Below are 23,464 nucleotides of genomic sequence, written 5' to 3'. Positions count from 1 at the left end.
CAGGTCTATTAATAATTAAAAATAATGACCCTGCTAATCCATAAAATGTAGAATCTTAACGTAAACAGCTGCAGCATAGGTAGACACTGACATACTTAAATATTTTAATGTTTATACCTCTAAAAACAACATAGATATACTAAAACCTCATTTAATCTCAATATTTTTCATTGACTCAACTACATTAAAATTATAACTTTGACGGGATCGTATCTAAGGAGTTTAGTCGGAGTAAAACGTAGGCTAGAGTTGATTACTATAATACCTCTACCTGCCTTCTCTGATAAGCAGACAACAAAACAGTATCAGTGGTGCGTTGAGAAAACGGAGTAAGGTTTAATATCCACCTGTTACAGAGTCTGTCTCCGATCCTGAACCCGTCTCAGCTCTCCCACTCACTTCCCTACTCTCTCAACACTCTCACCTTACAGGTGGATTCAAGTAGGGTAATCTAGATTTAGAGATTTTGAATAAATGAATAAATGCCACGTATAAAGAATATATTTTGGTTTTATAGTACTTATTTATTCTATAAATTCCAGTATGGGATATTTGTTTTGTTAATAGAAATAAGAAGAAATCTTTCCTACCCCTTTTAGTCAAACATTTAGATATTAGATCATTATAGAATAAGTCCCAATTACATCTCATAGTCTTCCATTGTATCTTAGACCCCCCCCGCCTCTTTCTCCCTCATATGAAACAGTTTTTAAGGAACAATTCTGACCAGTATTTTAAGCGTGATCTTTCTACAGTCCCAAATTGAATTATTTTAAAAACTAAATTTCTTCTATTTTTAAACTTTTATTTCAGAGCAGTGATTAAGAAAGGCTGTAAAGATGATGGAGTTAGTTGTGTATGGTGTATTCGTAGGATTATCTCTCTTAGCGTATGGTACAAGGCATCTGGCCAACAAGAGCGAGGATAAGAAGATTTCTGTCTCAAATGTTAACTTCAAAAGGTAAAAAGAATATTTAAAGTTTTTTTGCCAGATAGTATGATTTGTAGACAGTGCAATAATCTATACACTTGTAAAGGCCAGCAAGGGATTATTTATTGTAAATAATTTGCAAGCATAAATCTCTGCATCTGTTTTTTTTTAGTTTTCAGAAGAGTTTCTTCCTCGTATATTTCCTGGCTCTACTTGGGGACTGGCTTCAAGGACCATATGTATACAAACTATATGCATATTATGGATTCAAGGTAAATACGAGTTTAAACCTTGGTCCGAGTTGAGAACTTTTGTATTGTTAATCCCTTTAGAAAGCAGTACTGCTTATCTTATCTCCGGTGGATTAAGTAAATCTATATCGGATGGTTGGAGGATTCAACATATTAGATCTTCGTCTGTTTAAACCATCCACCGAACTGTATTGTACACGAATTAAGCACTTTAAATCTTTATTATCAATAGTTTACGATTTAGATATGGATCTCAAATGTTGTAGATTCAGCTGTCTCACACATAAATGTCTGTTTAGGAATCTCAGATAGCAGTTCTATACGTTGCAGGCTTTGCAAGTAGTGTTGTTTTTGGAACTTGTACTGGACCACTAGCTGATATATTTGGCAGAAGGTAAGTTTGTTGTACATGTTCACCGTACACCGTACAGTGTATTCGTACATAACCATATACAGTTTGATTCGTTTACAACGTAAGATAAACAGCTAGGTCACGTTATACTGAACAAAATAAATAAGATTAAAGTTTGGTTTAAATTATCATAAATAGATTGATAGCTCATTACATTTTTTGGTTATTTCTGTCGACTCGGTTTCAGTTTGGTCAATTTACTACGTGATAAAAATTTCTGGATAAACATTGAGAACAGTTCATTACTTCAACAATAGGTGTCAACAAACTTTATTATGAATCAGTTAAAAAGAACATAAAGATTTATAGTTGTATCTCCATGCGTGCAATGTAAATGTAAATTTTGAATCTTTTAAATGTTTGATTAATATTATTTATTATATAGGAAGTGTGCTATAGCGTTCTCCATCATCTACACATTCTGCTGCTTGACCAAGCTCTCACCTAACTTTAATATTCTCTTTATTGGTCGGATATTTGGGGGGATTGCAACCTCCATGCTCTTCTCTACCTTTGAATCCTGGTAATAATTATTCTTTTATATACTTGTAAAAAAGTTTTTTCCCTGGTTTATCAATATATTTTGCAACTACTTCTTCTTCATCTTTTCAACTCTTGTATAGTTTAGCATATTTCCTCATCATAATAAAACCATGAGGTTCAGTCAAGATTTTAGAAGAAAAATAAATAGTATAGGAAAAATTTTAACGACATAAATCTTAGCTTTATGAATAACTTATTTAATTACTGGACATAATTCCTTCAGTGATTCAAACTCCAATTTATAGTTTGATTTGATAAAGTACTTAAATCTAAGGTACGTGTATGAACATTCTGAGAAACATGGTTATCCCCCAGAGTGGATTGGTATCACTTTCTCAATAACAACTTTCTGGAATGGAATAATTGCTATTTTAGCAGGTGATTAAACTTAACTATTTACAATAAAATATATGATTTGTTGAAATATCTTATTATGAAAATGAATAAAATCATATTTCATGAACAAATCATTTGCTAAATAGATTAATTTGTATTTAGATTATTTTAAATCTAAATGAAAATTTTCTTAACTATTGTTTTTTCTTTATTTAGGAATAATTTCGAATGTTGGGGCTGAAACGCTTGGATTTGGTCCAGTAGCTCCTTTCGTAGTTGCTCTGGGTCCTCTTGTTGTCTGTGGGATACTAGTCATCAGAACCTGGGAGGAAAACTATGGAAATAGGTAGGAATATTATAAAAATGGAGTATTTTTTACATATTCAATTACTCACAATTATTCTTTAGTATCTGAATAAACTAATGAATATCTAATCATCATTGAAAATATAATATGATTTGCAATATAATCCATGCTTTATTGTTTTTTAAGGAAAAATGATTTCTCTGGATCCTGTATGGAAGGTTTAAGGATTATATTTAGAGATGAAAACATCCTTCTTCTGGGAACTATTCAGGTAATATTTTCTCTAATTTTTTAATGAATTTGGTTTAAATTTTATATTACAACTAATAAACTAAAAATTATTGTTTAGTCCCTGCTTGAGAGCTGTATGTATATATTTGTATTTCTCTGGACTCCTGTTCTTGACACTGGTTCAACAAGTGCACCTTTAGGAATGGTTTTCTCTTCTTTTATGGTTGGTTACATTCTTCATAATATCCGATCATATGAAAACCCTGTATTTTGTTAAGGTTTGCATCATGATTGGTTCCAGCACGTTTTCACTTCTTGCAAGCAAGGGGTTCTCAGAGGAGAATATACTAAAGTTTTGTCTCTATTTAATCGCAGGAACTATGACTGTCTGTTGTTTCACTGCCAGGTAATATTTTTTTTGGCTAATATTCAGTGCACGGCCAACAACATGTTTTCTCTTGAAAAACTCTTGTTCTAGTCCTCTAAATTAACATTTGAAAAAAGGGTCTTAGGAAAAAATTAAGGATAATGCACAATTGTGAAAACACTATTCGGAAAATCAAACTTAGCATAAACAAGTATTACAAAAGAATACAGAACCAACTTTAGTATCTGTTAGTAATTCTCAATAAAGATTACTCTAACATGTTTTTAAATGTTCTTTTTATGGCTAACGTAATTTGATATTTAGACCAGATGCAAGCAGTTTGGATACTCTGATTTCCTTCGCAGCATTTCTAGTTCTTGAGGTAACAAAAGAAAAAATTTTTTTTAATAGAAAACAGGTGTTAGTATTGTCTATTTAGATTGGAATAGGAATGTATTTCCCCGCTATTTCCTATTTGAGAAGTCAGGTTATCCCGGAATCGCATAGAGCTAATGTGATGAACTGGTTTAGGTAAAAATAATATATCTTAATTGCAATATTTTTTTTTGCGTCAACAAACTACATGTTCTACGGTTCTTTTCAGAGGTTACCAATATTTTTGTTAAGATATTTTTTTTATATGGTTTCTTTTATATTTTCTGTTTATCTTTAATTTCTTAAATTAAAATCAACATATAAAGCCTTTTGTATACAAACTCAAATTTTCTAATCCCTATATCTTTTCAGCGTGGTGGTGTTTAAACCTTTGATATTTCAAACTTAGATTATTTAATCCAACATGATTCATAGTTTTTTATATCTAAGATGAAGGGCTTAGTGAATCAGAGTTATTGGCAAAGATTCAATTCATTATATATCTCCAAAATATAAACTCAGGGTCTGATAGATCAACGATACTCTCTTAAATTACCGGGTCAGGGACACACGTATAGTACGAAATGTAAAATTATCAAAATTGATCAAGGACAATCCAATCTGACTGATCAGAGCATGCCTCGGTGAGCAATATCAAATGATATACTGAAGAAAAGTGCGTAATTCATTCTATAGAAATTCAGTTTATAATATTCCAGGGTTCCTATGAATATAATAACATGCGGGGCTCTCCTGTGCCTCCACATTGAGTCTGTTTCGAGGGATAAGAGACTAGTTTTCGGGGCCTGCCTTGTCTTAGCTCTAACAGGTGAAAAAATTGTACAAAAATATATACATATATTTATACTTTCATGATTAGAATGATACAAATGTTTTTTTTTTAAATTATGTGTAGCACAGTAGCACATTTTAAACTTTGAAATCTTCACTAGTTATCTAAATAGGAATCTAGTATATCTTTCTTATGTATCTATCATTTATCTATGGGCCATGATTAAAGGATTTTTTGTTGTTTTTTAAAGCTGTATTCGTTAATAACATTTCTTAAAACAGATCTTCTCTTATCTTTAACTAATCCTACAACAGTCCTATTCTCAACCATTTCTCAACAATTAAATTGAGTCTGTTCCACAAACTCAGATTGTCTAATCCCTTTATATTTGCAACCTGATGGTGAAAAATTTTAATATGTCAAACTCAGATTTGTGGATCGAGAAGAATTCTATAGTTTAAAATATCTGTCTACGACATTGGGTTGCAAAGACACAAGGAATTAAAAAATCAAAATTTGTGCAAAGGCCCAATTCCTTTGTCCCAAAAATAAATATTGTTTAAATCCCAGGTATCCTTCTCTGCAATCGGTTTATGAAAACCTTCGGAGCAAAGAGAATGGAGAAACTCCAACCAGTAGATCTGGGTAAAGAGGAGAAATCAGGAAAGTCACAATGAACGAACCTAAATAGACCCTTAGATTACACAGATAGGATATAACGTTGTTAAATAAGGAAACCCCTTCTCTCACAAATTGATAATGTGTGCTTTAAAGCCATAGTAAATAAAAGGTATAATTACCAACAAAAATACTTCTCTTGTCCTATCTTAGAAATCTAAGGTTAGAATTAACTGCAGTTCAATATAAAATGTACGCCTTCACAACATTTATTAAAATTTTCTCAAAACATTATCGATCATGGTTGTGGGTTATAAACAAATGCACAATATTATATATGTGTCTTAGTTTATCATTTTTAGATCTTTATTTAGTAAATATAACTTATTTCAAATTACAATAATGCGAAGTTTCACTGAAGTCAGTATAACAAGATATAATGATGTACATAATTGTATTCGTTCTTATTAAGTAATGTTAGGATTGAAAACTTTTAGGATAAATACTTTAAATTGTATTTGGTGTAGTTAAATATTGGAAAGTATTCTTTTTAGAGTTGATAGTTTTAATTAATTAGTATCAAGGATATTTTATTGGGATTGAATGCTTACTTGACGACCAATAACAACTTCTAACATAAATCGCAAAACCTGTACAGTGTATTGTAATTCTGTTCAATAAAAGTTAAATGGGTAATGGGATAAGGTTGGATATTTGTTGGAAGGAAGTGGTTACTCGCATCATACTCTAATTTTTAACCCCCTATCTTTCTAAAATCATACATGTATTTGCTTGTATTGTTTGCTTGTATCCAACTATTACGCTAAACTGGCTAAACCGAGCTGGTCAAAAAAAGTTTTGGTCGAAATTTAATATTTAGTAAAAAAAATTTTTAATTTTTAACATCTTTGGAAATCCGTCAATGCTAACAGAAAAGTTAGTGTACTTTATAGTTTTACAAGTATACAAAAAATGACAGCTTTAATTGTTACTATAGAAAAAAATGGGGAAAAGCGCCCAATAAGCCTAGTATTTCAAACATTGATTTTTTATCTTGCGAAATTCAAAGTTTGAAATAATTAAGGTCTAAGACAAGTTGCAAGTTATACAAAGATAAGAAAATTAGAGTTTGAAGCGAGTAATTTATAAATGATAAAAAATTAAACATTGAAATATTAAGTATTATGGTTTTCATTTAGTTTGAATTTGAATAGCAGCTCGGCAAACATAATATATTGATTAGAATATTCTTCAAGACTAGTTAATTGTTATTCTTGTTATTCGTTACTGTGTGACTTTACATCAGGTCTCTTGACAGAAGCTGAGGGATAAATACAAAATTCAATTCTTTCAGAGTTTGATGTTTTAAAAAGTGTTTGAATAATCTCAGTATAATTATACTTATATTTATTTAATTTATTAAATTTTCAATTATTTCTCTCTTAAATTTTTCAAGAAATAACTAATAATTGACTCAATATATAATAATTTATTAATTTTAGATTTTATCGTTTAAGATCTATGATATATTTTTTATCGATTTAATCCTCAAAAAAATTGTGTTCACGGACATTTTCAGTTTGATAAAAAGTATTATAAACATAATAACTTTATTGTGATAATCAGTATTTATTGTAAATAAGTGTGTTTTTTTTCAATAAAAGATTTGAAATAAAGAAAGCAGCAATAGTCACAGTTTTTAGGTTTAAACTGTGTAACCACTGTGGGAGGGAAGTTCAATAAACTATGCGTGGATTAAATGCAATATATGTATATATGATATATATGTATGTATATGTATGTATATATGTTACAAAAATAAACTATGCGTGGATTAAATGCAATATATGTATATATGATATATATGTATGTATATGTATGTATATATGTTACAAAAATGTGTGCACTCTAAATTAAGAAATAAAATCCAGCTTTTTTTCTGCCATATAAACGATGTTTTCTTGAATATAAGCGTTTTTTTTGTCGTTTAATTGGCAGCCAAATAATCCATTTTTTATTATTAAAAATTTAGAGTGTGTGTGTGAATGTGAATTGCAAGAATTGATCAAATTCATGATATAGAATATACAGAATTCAATAAAGGAATGGAGTCTTTGTCTCAAGCTCACATTTTCTAATCCCTATATCTTTGCTTGGGGCCTCTTACTCCGACAGCGAAGGTCTAAGTCAGTAAGATTAAGATATCTTTGCCCCCTGATGTAAACCTTGCATATTTTAAACTTAGATTACTTAATTTTTCTGAGTCTACGACATTGGGTTCCAAAGATATAAGGATTAGAAAATTAGAGTTTGTGGAAGAGACTTAGTGTGCGAACTCCAAATAAACCAAAAGATGATTTATGGTTGGTTAGAATGGTACCTCCAAAACAGAGAAGATGAAAATTCAATTAGCGTTTACATAGGAAGGGAGTATTTGCCACAAAATATGATTTTCTAATACCTAAATCTTTGCAACCCAATGATATTTAAAACTAATAATTCTTTGATGAGCAAATAATCTAAGTTTGAAATATCAAATGTTTACACCACCAGGTTGTAAAAGATATTGGGATTAGAATATTTGAGTTTATGGCAAAGCTTTAACTTCCCTGTTTGTTGAAGTATTTTCAGTGTTCTATTCGATAATATAGGTTTTCTCTGTTTATGAAGTGCGCGCGCAATATGTTAATAAAAAGACAAACACTAGACAGTAGACAAGTGTTTAAAAAAACACAAATTTTGATAGAAAATTAAGAACTTCCTATAAAACCTATCCTCCCTTCGGAACTGAATTGAAAAAAATCACATTCACGACGAAGAAAAAAGATTTTAAAAATATTATAAAAATATGCAACACTATTGTTGTTAAGTTATATCAAAAGAGTGATCCTTAAGCGGCTCTTGAAAGAATATTAGGTGTTTGAAATATCCCCAAAATTTTATTTTTGTGGTACTACATTTAAAAACATTTTTAATTTTACAAAAGTTAGAATAAAACTTGTGAACAACGTGATAAAAACGAACAATTATAGAGCACACGACTTTTAATATGATAAACTTTCACATTCTTGTATAACCTCTTAAAAGTAAAAAAAACATTCACTTTTAAAAATGAGCAAAAAATAACAATACCCATCTCAAGTTAAAAACTCTTTATGTCGCTCCAGCTCTTGGCAAACATTCAGGGAGAGAAACAGGGAAAACTTCAAATTATGATCTTGAAAAAGAATTGAATATTTATCTAACCAAAGAATTGATGAAACATTTAATTGAACTCCTTTATACTTGGTACAATTGAAAAGAATAATTACAAGAGTGTTTTTTCTACTTTTTTCTTAATTTATCTGAACATTTCATGCAGTGCGATCATTAAAAATTCATAATTGGAGGACAGTTAAATTTTAAAAACCTCAAGGCTTTATGGCTACAAATGCTTCCAACAATCTCCGAATAAATGTTATGAGGGAAATCAGAGATGGAATTTAAAGAATTTGAGCCGCGGTTTAAATCCGCCAAAACCCGGTTTAAATCAAGCGTCGGTTTAAATCTTGAAACATTTGATACAATTTTAAGTGGAACCAACCATATTTGGCTAAAATTTAAACCGCCGCTCAAATTCTTTAAATTCGGCCACAGAACATATATATCAAATATATATATATTTTTCCCCATTCCCACCATTTTTATAATACATGTGTGAATATTTTAGAAGGGTTCAACAACATGTTAAATGTAAAGGTATAAGTGTGTATAGCTGGGAAATTTTCATAATCATTTTAAATTATCATATTCAACCAAAGTAACGAAATTAAGGTGTAAAATAGGCAATCTGATCTTAAACGATCTTAAACCTTTGATTTTTTTTATCTATACAGAATTTATATAGTTTGAAATATCAAAGGTCTAGAATAAGTGAGTTAGAGCGATAAAATCAAAGCCCAAGGCGTTAATTGTCACAACGCCGTTGTGACACTTCAAAGTCGACCCTGTCTTAAAAATTTATAAGCAGGCTGAATCTATGTGTAATCTGTAATCATTATTTACGGTTATATCAATCGACATTCTAAAACGGATGTAAATTATTTTTGATAAGCTTTATATAAACATCAGAATTTCAGAAGCTTCAAAAGAATTGAGTCTTTGTCACAAACTACGATGTTCTAATCTCTATATCTTTGTAACCCAATGCCGTAGACCTTAGATATTTCAAACTATGAATTCTGTTAGATGAAAAAATCTAAGTTTGAAATATCAAAGGTTTACACCATCAGGTGTAAAAAATATAGGTATTAGAAAATCAGAGTTTGTTACAAAGACTCAATTCCTATGTTAGAAATTGTTTGAACGGTCGTAAAAAATATCTTTCTTATTTTTACTTAAAGCTAAATAAACATCAAGAGAAAATACACATAATCTTAGCACTACAAAATGTCTATACTGTTAACTTTCTAAAAAATAACCAAAAACTACAAAGAATTCATGTAAAGTAAAAAAGGGAAAAAGAAAAGAAAATATGATGAAAATTGTGAGGGGAAGTTTCCATAAGATAAACAAACATTTGGTCTATAAGTACCGAGCTGCGCCTATCACCCCTACCCCTCCCTTACTTAAAAGCCTGGCAATTTTCAATCTGCTGCATTTTACATTCTTGTTCAGAATATTTTGGACCTGTCTACTCAACTGTTATCAGTCCAAGGGGTGTAGGCACGGTGCGGTAAGCTGAAGCAACAGTGCAGAGTTTCTCTCTTTATTACGGGCCGGGACACAGAAGGAGACTGCAGGGATTACACCAATTGGCTTTGTTCAGTGCAGTTCATGCCGGTTTGGAGCTTGGGAGGAATTTTATGTGTTACAGTGTTAGATAGACTTGTTTATACAGTATACTAGTCGCTACTCGCAGTCGCTAGTCAGTTCTTCCTCTACATTTAGACTGAAAAGTAATTGTACTCGTGTTTCTCCACTTTAGTAGTTGTTCTTGTTTCTCCACTTTAGTAATTGTTCTTGTTTCTCCACTTTAGTTCCACAGTTCCTAACTCATGCACTAGTGTCAGTTACCTGCATTTGCAACTCGGTTAAACCTTTTTAAGGTGTGTTAGCTTGGACACAACACACCCAACAAAAATGGGTGTCAAATCAATAGGACTAAAGACATGCTATCTATCAATTTAAGTATTTTTACACAAAAATTATATGATGAAACCTTAAATATCTATAATGATGATGCCAGTGTGAAACAATTTTTACTATAGTCCAAAAAATTGCCATTTTTTTCAGATGACCTTAACGGACAAAATACTGGTTTGTGATGCAGCTGCCTTTTGTGCAATTGAACGCTAGTTCAATCGGCTATTAGTCCAACCGATATAGCATACAGAAATGATAAAAAAATGTCGTAATTGTATTGTAAAAGCGCGCAAACCGGCAAAATTTCCAACTCTTGTGGGAATTTCAGGGTGTCCCACGAAACATGACAGTTGTTGAATAGTTTAAAATGTCTTCTTCCCTAATTTTGTTGTTTGATACCAAAGCTAGACAATAATAAAAATATTATATGGGAGTCATGTTACAGTAAAATTGATTGAAAAGTAAAATATATTCAAGCAAAAGATTTTTTTAACGAAATAAACTACAAAAAGCCTTTAATATTTAATACAGTATATGGAAAACGACATTCATATCTATTTATCAATTGCCATGTTTCGTGGGACACCCTGTAGGTTTAGAGCATCAAGATCCTATTTTCATCTTTACAAACAAGGTTATCTACAAAATATAAGATTCCAGGGACAACAATATTTCTTCTAAAATTCCCATGGTCCCATCACTTTATCCTTTAATCCTTTGACCCTGGTTCATCAAGATTTTTGGTTCGTAGTTAAAGGCTAATGCTTTGTGAATAACCCTGTAATATGTATCTACTTTATTAGAATTATATGAAGTACACACTTGAGTACACTCGTACAAAATAGTTTCCTATGAATACCTGTGGAATTCCTAGATCTGAATTCAATATTGTTCATATCATCCTAATTAGTTCTACAACGCTAAATCCTGGAAAAAACATGCAACACTGTATAAATAATAACAATTCAAATATTTGACATCACACCAGATAATGCATAAATTGATAATCTTGATTTTTCATTCATTTTTCCATGTAATTCTTAGTTTAACATCAAAACTTAATCAACTTCATCTTAGGTACCCAACTTCATATTTATCTTGTATATTCCCGTAGTAAATAAGAGAAATTTATTATGCCATCAGCATGTTAAAATATTTAGACCAAAAATGACTGGACACGTTCTTAAGCTTGGAGATGTTGTCCCAAACTTTGTCTCCGATTCAACCCAGGGACAGATTGATTTCCACTCTTGGTTGGATGGAAGGTTAGGAAAGAGAAACTTTCACGCATTGTTTATTTTTCTCATCTATATATATATATAATGTGTATATTGTAGTTGGGGCATTCTCTTCTCCCATCCTGCTGATTATACTCCTGTATGTACAACAGAGCTGGGAAGGGTTCAGACCCTGCATAAGGTAAATTAAAAAGTTTCCTAGACTAGTCTCTGGTTCTGGGTTCTTAAACTAGATCAAAGATTCTTGTTTTCTATAGTTTATTTAATCATATTAGGTTTATGTTTCGGTTTTAAGGTTTCATAGACTTCAGCTCAGGGTCAGGTTTCAAAGATTAAATCTTAAAGGTTCAAATATCCTATGGTACATCTTTAGTATTAAAAATTGATAGAATATATCTCAGGTTCAGGTTTTATAAACTACGTCTTAGCTTCAAACTTCAGTGTTATACAGTCTAAAGTTACGTAATAGTGCTGAAAAATTAACTGATTATATAAATTTTAAAACTATTTAGGAGTTTGCTGCCCGTGGTGTGAAACTGGTTGCTCTATCTTGTGATTCCACTGAGTCCCATCTTGGCTGGATTAATGATATTCTAGCATATAACAAGCTAGAAGAATTTTCCTATCCCATCATAGCAGACCCGAATAGAGATGTTGCCACCCTGTATGGTATGTTGGACCCGGATGAGAAGGATTCTGCTGGAATGGCTTTAACCTGCCGGTAAGTATTGAACGATTTCACTCTCAATAAAACTTGGCTTCTTTTTTCCGTTTAAAGTTTTCAAATTTATTTTTGAAGCAAATGGCTTAAAACTAGTTTTAATACATTATCGTTTGATAAAAACTACTATTGTGCACAACTTGTGGGTCCGTCCTAGTGAACGATTTTTGGACCCCCCCCCCCTTCTATCAATTTTGTACATGACCAAATTAGTATTTATTTATTATTATTTAGGGTTAGGTTAGGTTAAGACAATTTCTAAGCCGAGCGCTGCGGCTAGGACAGGCTAGGGGCCGAGCGCTGCGGCCACGGGTTAGGTTAGTTAAGACACTTTCTGGACCGAGCGCTGCGGCTAGGACAGGCTAGGGGCCGAGCGCTGCGGCCACATGGTCAATATATCCATGTCTAACATATAAGATCCATGTACAAAATTGATAGGAGGGGGGGGGGGGTCCAAAAATCGTTCTCTAGGAATATACCCAACTTGTTCAATTACAGTTGCATTTGTTTACTTTTAGGAGTCCCATTAGGAGAAAATTAATTCCTGATTCAAAATATTAAGATTGAACGTGTTTTCTTCTTGGGGTTCTTAATGAAACCCAACTTAATTTTGTAGGCTTGCTTTTTACAAAACTTATTTTACAGTTGAATATTGGACACTGAGAAACGAAGCAGTCTGTATAATTGTCAGAGTGTCATTAAACATTTAATTCAAAATAACATTTTTTTCTCGTTTGTTATCAACGCTGGATTTAACTGGATTTACCAGGAATCTAAATTTCCGCTATTAAAGTCAACCCACTCAATTAAGGATCTCAAAACTAAGCTCTCCGATAAAAATTTGAGGCAAATCGGTCCAGGGGTTCCTGAGTTATGATCGAACAAACAAAAAAAACAAACATCAAACAGAGATTACAACTTTATATATTTAGATTTTCGGTCATTGGTTACATTTATCAATCGAGAATAAACCATAATTCTTACTTTTAACCCTCTCTATAACAGAAGCAAGGCTTTGAAAGAACAAATGTTATTAACATGGCCTCCTGCATAATTAAAAGTGAATACTGGGGCCCAAAAAAAAGGCTCCATGGAAGGAAAATACCTTTATTTTATACAGTGTAAATAAAAATAAAAAATCTGGAATCAATTCTAAAATTAACAAAATATCTTTTTGTCTTTTTAATCATGTCCACAAATTTTCTACTGTTCTAGTTTTACTCTCACGTAATTTTCATCAATGTTTCCAAATCAATGTTTATTTAATAGCAAGAATATATTTTAAACTACAAAAAAGCGAAATCTGTGTTGGACTAGGATTAACCTTCTTGTTAAAAGGAAACTGAAAATTCATGTTTTACAAACAAGCTTTTAAATCTTGTACAAATTTAAAAGCTATGGAACATGTGTGCTTTATTAAATGTATTTATATATTTTATAATCTTAAGATAACATTCTGGAAAATTCCTAGGAAGAATTGTTATGTTCAATATTTGGCGTAAATTTAAATAACTCCAACTCGTTTTTTGGGTATAAACGATCTTTGCTCTTAAAAACAGGGCACATGCATTCATATCGTCAAGTGTTTTATTTCTTTATACAATTTTTAAGTAATTATAGAAAACAGCGAAAGAAAGTTTAATTAAATGGCTTAAATAGTGGTTTAAAATGTGTTAATTTTCTCTGATGAAAATCAGTATTTATTATTTTAAATGAAAACTTACAAATTACTTGTTAATGGTTTAGAGCTGTTTTCATAATTGGACCTGACAAGAGACTCAAGCTATCCATCCTGTATCCTGCAACTACAGGACGGAATTTTGATGAAATTATCAGGGTTATTGATTCTCTCCAGTTGACAGCTACACGAAAGGTAATCAGCTCTTGGCATGCTGTCAACGACATCAATTACAAACTTTACTCGTTCACATAGCATCTAAGACCTTTCTTTTCTTCTGCAGTGTTGGTTGCCATGGTCCTCATGCTTTAGTAAAAATGTTCCCGGATTGTATGTTTTTTTTTCTCACTTCAATATGTTTCCATTTCGTTAAAATATATTTTAAAAATCTAGGCATATTGTAAGTTACGCATTCAGAAATGTAGGCATAATGTTGTCTAGGCATTCATAAACTAGCCATTCACAAACTAGGCATTTACGAACTAGGCATTTACGAACTAGGCATTTACGAACTAAGCATTCACGAACTAGGCATTCACAAACTAGGCATTCACGAACTAGGCATTCACAAACTAGGCATTCACAAACTAGGCATTCACGAACTAGGCATTCACGAACTAGGCATTCACGAACTAGGCATTTAACAACTAGGCATTCACGAACTAGGCATTCACAAACTAGGCATTCACGAACTAGGCATTTACGGACTAGGCATTCACAAACTAGGCATTCACAAACTAGGCATTCACAAACCAGGCATTCACGAACTAGGCATTTACGAACTAGGCATTCACGAACTAGGCATTCATAAACTAACCATTCACGGACTAGGCATTCACGAACTAGGCATTCACGAACTAGGCATTCACGAACTAGGCATTCATAAACTAACCATTCACGAACTAGGCATTCACGGACTAGGCATTCACAAACTAGGCATTCACAAACTAGGCATTCACAAACTAGGCATTTAAGAACTAGGCATTTAAGAACTAGGCATTTACGAACTAGGCATTCACTAATCAGGCATTCATAAACTAGCCATTCACAAACTAGGCATTTACGAACTAGGCATTCACGAACTAGGCATTCATAAAACTAGCCGTTTACGGACTAGGCATTTACGAACTAGGCATTCACGAACTAGGCATTCATAGACTAGCCATTCACGGACTAGGCATTCACGGCCGGACTAGGCATTCACGAACTAGGCATTCACGAACTAGGAATTCATAAACTAGCCATACACAAACTAGGCATTTACGAACTAAGCATTCATAAACTAACCATTCACGGACTAGGCATTTACGAACTAGGCATTCGCGAATTAGGCATTCGCGAACTAGGCATTTACGAACTAGGCATTTATGAACTAGGCATAATGTTACTGATTCACAGAATCCTCTACCCTAATCCACAGAATCCTCGATCCTCTCTACTCTGATCCATAGAACCCTCCATATATGATTTTCTCAATCTTCCAGCAAAGACGAATGTATCCTCGATCATGATCAAATGTCTTGAGTGATTCATTGAATTATCCACTATAATCAAAGTCTACCCTCATCCACAGTATATTCACCTGGGAAAACATGAAACCCAAGACTGGGATGTATCTTGGAACATAAATAGTGATTGAACTAATGTTGCGGGGGGGGATTATTGGTTAAACTATAATTAGGAAAATCCTTGTTATTGTACAGGTAGCTACACCTGTAGACTGGAAGCAAGGTGGATCCTGTATGGTAGTTCCTGGAGTTAAGCAAGAGGATGTTGAACAACTCTTTCCCAAGGGAGTTCAGGTTCACGAGGTTCCTTCAGGAAAGGTTAGATTTTATCCTTTATTGATTAAGAATATCCCCTGCAGTTTAACTCCAACCAAAGTGTTATTTTTGCTATTGGCCTTATCATTTTAAAATTAAATTCTGGTTAGAGAATGCACTGATTTCAAAAAAGTAGATTTACCTTGATTCAATATTTTTGTCGTCTTCAATTCCCCTTGTCTTCCTTAAATCTGTTAATTCTAGATCTCCCTTGTCATATTTAAACCTGTAAATCCTAGTTCTCCCTTGTCCTCTTTAAACATGTTAATCCTGGTTCTCCCTTGTCTTCTTTAAACTGTAAATCCTAGTTCTTGTCTTCTTAAAACCTGTAAATCCTAGTTCTCCCTTGTCTTCTTTAAACATGTTAATCCTGGTTCTCCCTTGTCTTATTTAAACCTGTAAATCCTAGTTCTCCCTTGTCTTCTTTAAACATGTTAATCCTGGTTCTCCCTTGTCTTATTTAAATCTGTAAATCCTAGTTCTCCCTTGCTTCTTTAAACATGTTAATCCTGGTTCTCCCTTGTCTTTTTTAAACTGTAAATCCTAGTTCTTCCTTGTCTTCTTTAAATCTGTAAATCCTAGTTCTCCCTTTTCTTCCTTAAATCCGTAAATCCTAGTTCTCCCTTGTCTTCTTTAAATCTGTTAATCATAGATCTCCCTTGTCTTCTTTAAATCTATAAATCCTAGTTCTCCCTTGTCCTCTTTAAATCTGTTAATCTTAGTTCTCCCTTGGCTTTAAATCTGTAAATCCTAGTTCTCCCTTGTCTTCCTTAAATCTGTTAATCCTAGTTCTTCCTTGTCTTCCTTAAATCTGTTAATCCTAGTTCTCCCTTATCTTCATTAAATCTGTAAATCCTAGTTCTCCCTTGTATTCTTTAAAAATCCTAGTTTTCCCTTGTCTTTTTTAATCCTGTTAATCCTGGTTCTCCCTTGTCTTCGTTCTCTCTTGTCTTCTTTAAACCTGTAAATCCTAGTTCACCCTTGTCTTCTTTAAACCTGTCAGTCCTAGTTCTTCCTTGTATTCTTTTAATCTGTAAATCCTAGTTTTCCCTTTCTGCAACCAAGCTAGATGGGTTTATCCAAATGGGTTATTTTATTTATAATTGCATTTTATTGTTTAGGTTTATCTCAGAACTACTCCTCAGCCCGAGTAAACAATGGTTTCCAGTCCGAGGATATTTGAGTCTATATTTTTCTCATCTTCAATGTGGCACCTTTCTCCTTTCACGAGTAGTTGTTTAATCTTAAATGTTTCAATTATTCTTGGACACTTGATTGACTAAACAATGTTTGTTGTTTGTGTTAAAGCACAATAAACTGTACAATTCTTTATTATAGTTCTTACAGATTATATAATGTTATATTTACTATTTGATAAGATTTTGTATTTGGTCTCGTGCTTCTCGTGTTGCACTGAAATAAAACTTTGCATTTATCCAATCATTTAATTAAAAAGTTAAATTGGTTTAATAATATTTAAGATAATTCTCCGCAAATTCTCAAATTAGTTTCCGAATTTAATGGTTAATTCGTGAACTTCAATGATTAGTAAAATAATTCAAATTACCAATGCGCGCACTACATATATATTATATAAGATATAAGATAATTTTGTTAAGATTAAATATTTTGGCGTGGCAAATTTTAAGAGTTTTTAATATGTTTTTTAAAATTTTTGTAGTTGTTAACATGAAGATGATATCTTTTTCTTCAAATAATTCATTGCTACCATTCAATTGAAAAGTGCTACCCATGATTACCGACAACAATAGTAAATACTTTTTGACTTTGTTGACTTTGAAAGACATTTATAAACTACCGATCTTAAATTTGAAATTTTAATTCTTTTATTAACAAATATAAGTTTCACTAGATTTTTTAATTCAAACTTCGTCAAAGCATTACATTTTTCCTTTTATAATGTAAGCGATTTACAGATAATAAAACCAAGGGCGAGATGTTTATAAATTTATAATACCCTTAAATGCAAATAAACGGTGAAATCATCATGAGGCCCCTAAAAATACCATTTTTGTAAGTGATGTATGCTAAGAATATTTAAATAAGAGGACTCACAATTTTCAGCCAAAATTGCGTTATGTTTCGTTAGGAATAAATTTCTTCGTTATGTTAAAAAACATTTTTGAGAAGATTATCGTCAGCCGGTAAACATACAAAGGCAAATAGAACCTTTTGGCATATCATGTCGATTACACATTCACGCATTGAAAACTTACTTCAAATTAAATAATCAGAAAGATCATGACTTTTTATAGCTAAAATGCCTACTTGGTTCTGTTTAGTACTTTTCATGACAATAAATATGTGTTTGAAACATCTTAACCGTAGTATAAAGTAGGGTTTCCAGCGAAAAAGGAAAAAATTTCGCATTTTATTTGTTTCCATCCGTATTGATTAAAAAAATAATGCAAAAATTTTGTGAAAAATAATAGTGCGAAAATTTCGCGAATGGAAATTATGCGAAAAAAGACTAAAATTTCGCGAAAAAATATTTTAAAAGATTCTTGTAATTAGCTAGCTTGGATTTGGGTGAACGTAAGTGGACGGACAGAAAAGATAGCTAGAGAAATCAAATTCTCTTCATTAAACACTCGTTATTTTCCCTGATTTTTTTAGGAACAATTTTTCTTGAAATTTTGAATCGCTTTCTCATTTTTACGCTTTATTCATTTTCGCGAAAAAATGCGAAATTTCGCGAAAGAGTTTGCGAAATACGAACAAAAATATTCGCATTTTTTCGTTAAACGTTTCGTTCGTTGGACCCCTAGTGCAGGGTGTCCCAAAAAACATGGGAATTCAGTGACGAATTCGATATCGTCTTTGTTATGAATTAGCATTGAAATACCTGATTTCAAAAGCCATAATATTATTATGTCTGCTAGAGTTTATTTCATGAAAACTGTAAAAGACTGTAAAGATGTGTCTATAATGTCTCCGCAAAATGAACAGTGAAGACGGACAAGTTTACTCTGTTTGTATACTGTACTTTTCTTGTTTTACTAAGTGCAACCGTATGCAGTCAAAACATAAACAAACAAAATGTGAACATAGCAGACAAAACTCTTACAGATTACAGCTTTCTCGGTAGGTATCACTATACTAAATCAAAGAATTATTTAAAAAGACGATATAGAATTCGTCACTGAATTCCCATGTTTATTGGGACACCCTGTATAAAGTATTGTAGGTCGGATGTTAAACGGGTGAGATGCAAAGCTCTTAACCCATATATGGCTTCCAACCCACTCTCTTAAGCACTATTTCCCCAGGTAGGCTAGATATGTGCCATTACACTTTAATTAAATAAACAAAACATATAATTTTGCTGAGCAGGCCGAAGAGCTCGGCCAGAAATTATTTGAATCTAACCTAACTCGAAATATTGAACATTCTTCATGGTTCCAGGTATTTTTTTTACATGGATTGAGAAGTCATTTGATTTTTTTTGTTAAACTCTTAATGAATTAGCACACAAAACTTAAGATTCTTGGTAAATTTTCGAGCTATGATATTAAAAACATTTTTCTTTCAAGAATTATACACATGTAACATTAGGTTTTACAATTACAAATTAAGTAAATGCAGCAATATATTTCAGGAAGACAGCATCTTGCTCAATTAACTAAGAAAGTAGTATGCTTAGTGGGGTGTACCGTAAAAGGAAAAATGAAATTTTATTGGATAAATGCAGTTAATCACTAAATCTAGAAATAAAATTTATTACTGTTTATTTGCTTGGAAGAAAAATCGCGCGTACAATAACTAAGACAATTATTAATTCATGTACAATGTGCTTTTACAAAGCTGTTAAACTTTCATAAACATTTTCCACGCCTTTCTCACTTCTCTGGGCAGCTTATGGAGTTGTAATATGAATAGAGGATTGTCCAACACTGCCTGTTCATTAAGTTCAGGAGATGGTGTATGCAAAAACCATCCTGGAGATCCTTTGATTCTTAAAACTTTAAGATAATTATAGTTTGACAACCATTCCCATTCAATGTGAACTAAACCTACAGGTATAATTAAACTTATTTCATTGTCGAGTAACTCTTCTAATCCAAAATCTTCTCTTTTAAGTTTGAACCGAGCAATTCTAACATTGTCATCAACAACATTTCTCCATTCACCATCAGCATCAATTTCAAGTAACTCAAAACGATAATGGGTGAAGGGGAAAAATCTAATATTTGTGCTAATACTTAGATATTTTCCAGAGAAGGAGTCTGTAAGTATTTTGAAAAATGTTTCCTCTGGCAACGGAATCCTTATTTCAAAAAAGGTTCCATTGACTGGTCTAGAATATTTTTGACCTTTGGATGAATCTCCTCTAGGATATGAGATGGTATTTAAGTTTAATACTGCAGAGGGGAACATTTCTGATTTTAACTCTGTATGAAGAGAAATTTGAAAAGGGTTATTTCTATTTCCTGAGAAACTAAATTCTAAAGAAGAAGTGATTGGTGAATCGTGACATTTTTCCTCAAATATTCTTCGGTTGATAAGCTGTGTTGAGTCAATTATCAGTAATGGGTTCTCATAGTTTTGATTAAATGTAAAGGATGTGTTCCAGCTTAAAAATGGACATCTTAATTCATCTTGAGATGTCTTAGTGCTTCCTTCAATATTAATATTCATAGAACCATCATCAGTTCCATCGATAGAAATGAAGAATTGAAAATCATGATATGAGAATATACCTTCTTCTGCAGTCCAGAAAATTTCCATTTGTTGATCATTTATATTGATTTGACCAGCTCCCATCAACATCAACATAGTTAACCTAACTTCATAACTTACTATTCCATTATTTTGAATAAGGGGTTTCATGCAGTTTAAAAATATCTCTCTTTCCCCATCCTTGTACACAATTTCCATTTTGTCAAGGCTTTTTGAAATAGAAACATCTAAGGTGTTTAATTTTGGTGACATCCAAACAATTTCTAGTTTTACTTCGTCGTGCTTATTTTGCCATTCTAGCTCTATCATCTGATAGTTTTCCTTCACCCGACTTGTTTGGATTTCACAGGTCAATTTTTTGATCTGACGATGTGAGACATCGATTTTGTTTTTGAAGGAAAACTCGCTTAGTGGAATATATCTAAATACATCTGCCAATGACTCTAGTCCTCTTAATGCATCTCTATGCAAGTTTCCTGAGAGATTGTATTCAATTTTACAAGCATTTGAATCACAATCTCTTTTATTCAACCCTGTAAGCTCAGAATGCGATTCGAAAAGTTTAATTCCTTCAAATTCTGCAAATGCGCGTAGAGATTCAGAAGCGTGTCCCAGGAGATGTCCATTATCATCTCCTGGGACGAAACTGTCCCTTTGTAATTTTATCGGTAAATACATTGCCTGCCTGTGACCGTTAGGAAAAGAAATGAGTATTTCTATTTCATTTCTTATTCTTGCTCCTGATAAGGTCTGGTTATTAAATCCCAACCTCAATGATGTAGGAGGTGTTTTAGGGTGATAATAAACCAGAACTTCGTAAGCACTTGTCTCATATTCTTTCAACAGCAAGTGAGGTATTTCTCTAAACAGAAATTTAAATATCTTCAACGGTTTTCCGAAAAGAGCAACTCTTAGATTTATATTTTGTAACAGTTTATCTATTTCTATTTTGAAGTTTGCTTGATCCCCAAGAACTCTAAACAACCCATATGCTCGAACTTCTTCTTCACTGTTTTCTATATTTAGATCTGAAAAATACTCGTAGCCTAATATAGAAAAATCCAGTTTTATTTGCAGGTCAGACTTTTTCCGATTAAAGCTGAACTCAAACAAGGTTATTTTCTCTGGTGATTTAATCAACAACTGGAACGTATCGTCATCTTTTCTAATATTAATTGGAAACTCTTCTCCTTGATAATGTGAATATGATATTATTCCTTCAATTTGATTGTTATCTGTAGAGTTAAGTTTAATTTCAAATGGTTGGATAAATCTTCTTCCATAATGCTTGGTTGAGAGAACAGAAAATCTTGATGATATCTGATTGTTATTTTGAGATATTATTAGAGCTATAGATCCAAATTCCTCATGGGTGTGATGAAGTTCATATTCAACCATGAGATCTAAAAGATTATTTCCAGAAAAATTTTTCTTCCTAAACGTGACCCGAAGTTTTACGAATCCTATTTCTGTATTTGAAATTAGCTTAGTTAAATCCTTGATTTCAATGTCAGCATTTAGTCCATTACTTGGTTTATCAGGATCTTCAAACTTGACACCAACACTAATACCAAGATTTTCAATGTTGTACTCTTTGTCATATACATTTCTTCTCGATCTTGTTACTTCAAGAGCAGATGTGAGCAGATCTTGTTTAGAAAGAAAAGTTTGAGCCAAGTTTACTAACAAATCTTGGTTTACAGGTACATTCAAGTTCAAACCTAAATATATTTTTTAGGAGTTAAATTACAGTTCAATGTACCTTTCAAGAATTTGTTATGTATTTCTTTCTTAAGATACTTTTTTAATATCTATAGATTTCATAGATTTGTTAAATAATTTCTTAAAATTAAAAGAATAAAAAGTTTTAACTTCAAAAATCCTCCACATTTTGATATAACCTCAGAGAAGATGCATTGATTTTTAATGCAAACACTTTTTTGATTTTATATTTCAATTTAGTAATATTTGAATACTAACTTTTCTATGTTCTCACTTTGATTACCATTTATGTTAGAGATGGTAAAGTAGCATGTCCATATTGCGACCAGTTTAAACTTCATGGTTATCTTAAGCTTCACCTAATTAACAAAAGAATTTAAAATAAAAAGTTCCATTTTAACTTTAGATAAAGGAACTGAACACTTGGCACACAGTCTAACGTCTTTGGTCTTTGATATTTCAAACTGAATTCCAAGAGATCAAATAGTCAAAGTTTTAAATATAAATGATATCAGGTTGCGAATATATACGGATTGAAAAATTAGAGTTTGTGGAGAGTGTTCAGTTCCTGAGCATAAAATAGTGATAGAAAAATAAGTGAATACCATGATATGATTATGGTTACAAAGATAAAGGGATTAGAAAATTCGAGTTTGTGTCAAAAACATAATTCCTCCCCTACTTAAAATTTCTGATTATTTTTAGTTTAGTTTAAGAGTTAGAAAAACCTTACCCTGCATGAGGAAAAAAATAACACTAAGTAAATTCAAATCTTATATTTGATTTAAATACTTTTTAAGAAAAAGCCGGTTCCCAGGGATGTTCCTTTTCCATATCTTAAACTAAGAAGATAAGTACATATATTTTTTATTTTGTATCTAATCGTTTTAATGTAGATTTAGATAAAAATGTTTTTGTTCTGTTTATAACTCCGTCCCTTTCCATGTTTCTAAGTACACATAATTCCCATCAGACCGATCAGACTGCTGTGCATTATTTTTTAGTATTTAACAGTGTTTTATTCTAAAACCCAGATTTAAACTGGTGATGGGGTGTAAAATGTACTTCTGAAAGACGCTATTTTCCCCTTTAAAAATATTTCAATAATCTGAAAATGATAAAAACCAGATGGACCCAACTTTAAAAATAATCAATGTCAACTGGGGCTAAAAGTCCTCCACCCCCCCCATTGCCTGAAGGCCTAAACCCTCTGATAATCCCTGCAATGCTGCATAATGCATATTCTGCCAAATGTTAAAATAAAATTATATCTTATTAATTCTTACAAAATGT

The 23,464-nt window shown here is 32.0% G+C and overlaps 3 protein-coding genes across 5 annotated transcripts; 2 read left to right on the top strand and 1 right to left on the bottom strand.

Annotated features, from left to right (window-relative positions):
• The first annotated feature begins 276 nt into the window (after window positions 1–276).
• LOC111696125 (molybdate-anion transporter) lies at window positions 277–6,597 on the top strand. 3 transcript variants are annotated; one of them, XM_023465694.1, is made up of 15 exons: window positions 277–446; window positions 814–961; window positions 1,104–1,203; window positions 1,482–1,576; window positions 1,980–2,117; window positions 2,412–2,515; window positions 2,690–2,819; window positions 2,967–3,051; window positions 3,130–3,234; window positions 3,290–3,417; window positions 3,703–3,760; window positions 3,818–3,909; window positions 4,473–4,582; window positions 5,117–5,204; window positions 6,466–6,597. In XM_023465694.1, exons 2-15 carry the CDS (start codon window positions 840–842, stop codon window positions 6,494–6,496), a joined length of 1,386 nt encoding a protein of 461 aa, XP_023321462.1. In that variant the 5' UTR covers window positions 277–446; window positions 814–839; the 3' UTR covers window positions 6,497–6,597. The 3 variants fall into 3 exon arrangements, with proteins under 3 accessions (XP_023321462.1, XP_023321454.1, XP_023321446.1); XM_023465686.1 differs by having other exon boundaries at window positions 278–431; XM_023465678.1 differs by having other exon boundaries at window positions 278–441.
• A 4,825-nt stretch (window positions 6,598–11,422) lies between these two features.
• LOC111696148 (peroxiredoxin-6) lies at window positions 11,423–17,080 on the top strand. Its single transcript, XM_023465703.1, has 6 exons — window positions 11,423–11,553; window positions 11,626–11,707; window positions 12,039–12,247; window positions 13,994–14,120; window positions 15,629–15,751; window positions 16,870–17,080. The coding sequence occupies exons 1-6, from the start codon at window positions 11,456–11,458 to the stop codon at window positions 16,900–16,902; spliced, it is 672 nt and encodes a 223-aa protein (XP_023321471.1). The 5' UTR covers window positions 11,423–11,455; the 3' UTR covers window positions 16,903–17,080.
• A 2,392-nt stretch (window positions 17,081–19,472) lies between these two features.
• Window positions 19,473–22,917, bottom strand: LOC111695971 (uncharacterized). The gene is made up of 3 exons (XM_023465471.1): window positions 22,905–22,917; window positions 22,455–22,530; window positions 19,473–22,170 (listed from the first exon to the last, which is right to left on the bottom strand). The coding sequence occupies exons 2-3, from the start codon at window positions 22,510–22,512 to the stop codon at window positions 19,577–19,579; spliced, it is 2,652 nt and encodes an 883-aa protein (XP_023321239.1). The 5' UTR covers window positions 22,513–22,530; window positions 22,905–22,917; the 3' UTR covers window positions 19,473–19,576.
• Window positions 22,918–23,464: the final 547 nt, after the last annotated feature.

The sequence above is a fragment of the Eurytemora carolleeae genome, unplaced genomic scaffold (assembly GCF_000591075.1).
Source record: "Eurytemora carolleeae unplaced genomic scaffold, Eaff_2.0 scaffold11, whole genome shotgun sequence".
Lineage (NCBI taxonomy): Eukaryota > Metazoa > Arthropoda > Copepoda > Calanoida > Temoridae > Eurytemora > Eurytemora carolleeae.
The sequence above is the reverse complement of the archived record's forward strand: the minus strand, read 5'-3'. Positions and strand labels throughout refer to the sequence as shown.

Coding starts and splice junctions, on each gene's coding strand:
- LOC111695971 (XM_023465471.1), bottom strand. CDS start 22,512: ATGAAGTTTAAACTGGTCGCAATATGGACATGCTACTTTACCATCTCT. Junction 22,171..22,454: donor TACCATCTCTAACATAAATG/GTAATCAAAGTG, acceptor AAATATATTTAG/GTTTGAACTTGAATGTACCT.
- LOC111696148 (XM_023465703.1), top strand. CDS start 11,456: ATGACTGGACACGTTCTTAAGCTTGGAGATGTTGTCCCAAACTTTGTC. Junction 14,121..15,628: donor AGTTGACAGCTACACGAAAG/GTAATCAGCTCT, acceptor GTTATTGTACAG/GTAGCTACACCTGTAGACTG. Junction 15,752..16,869: donor ACGAGGTTCCTTCAGGAAAG/GTTAGATTTTAT, acceptor TTTATTGTTTAG/GTTTATCTCAGAACTACTCC.
- LOC111696125 (XM_023465694.1), top strand. CDS start 840: ATGATGGAGTTAGTTGTGTATGGTGTATTCGTAGGATTATCTCTCTTA. Junction 1,577..1,979: donor GCTGATATATTTGGCAGAAG/GTAAGTTTGTTG, acceptor TTTATTATATAG/GAAGTGTGCTATAGCGTTCT. Junction 4,583..5,116: donor CCTTGTCTTAGCTCTAACAG/GTGAAAAAATTG, acceptor TTTAAATCCCAG/GTATCCTTCTCTGCAATCGG.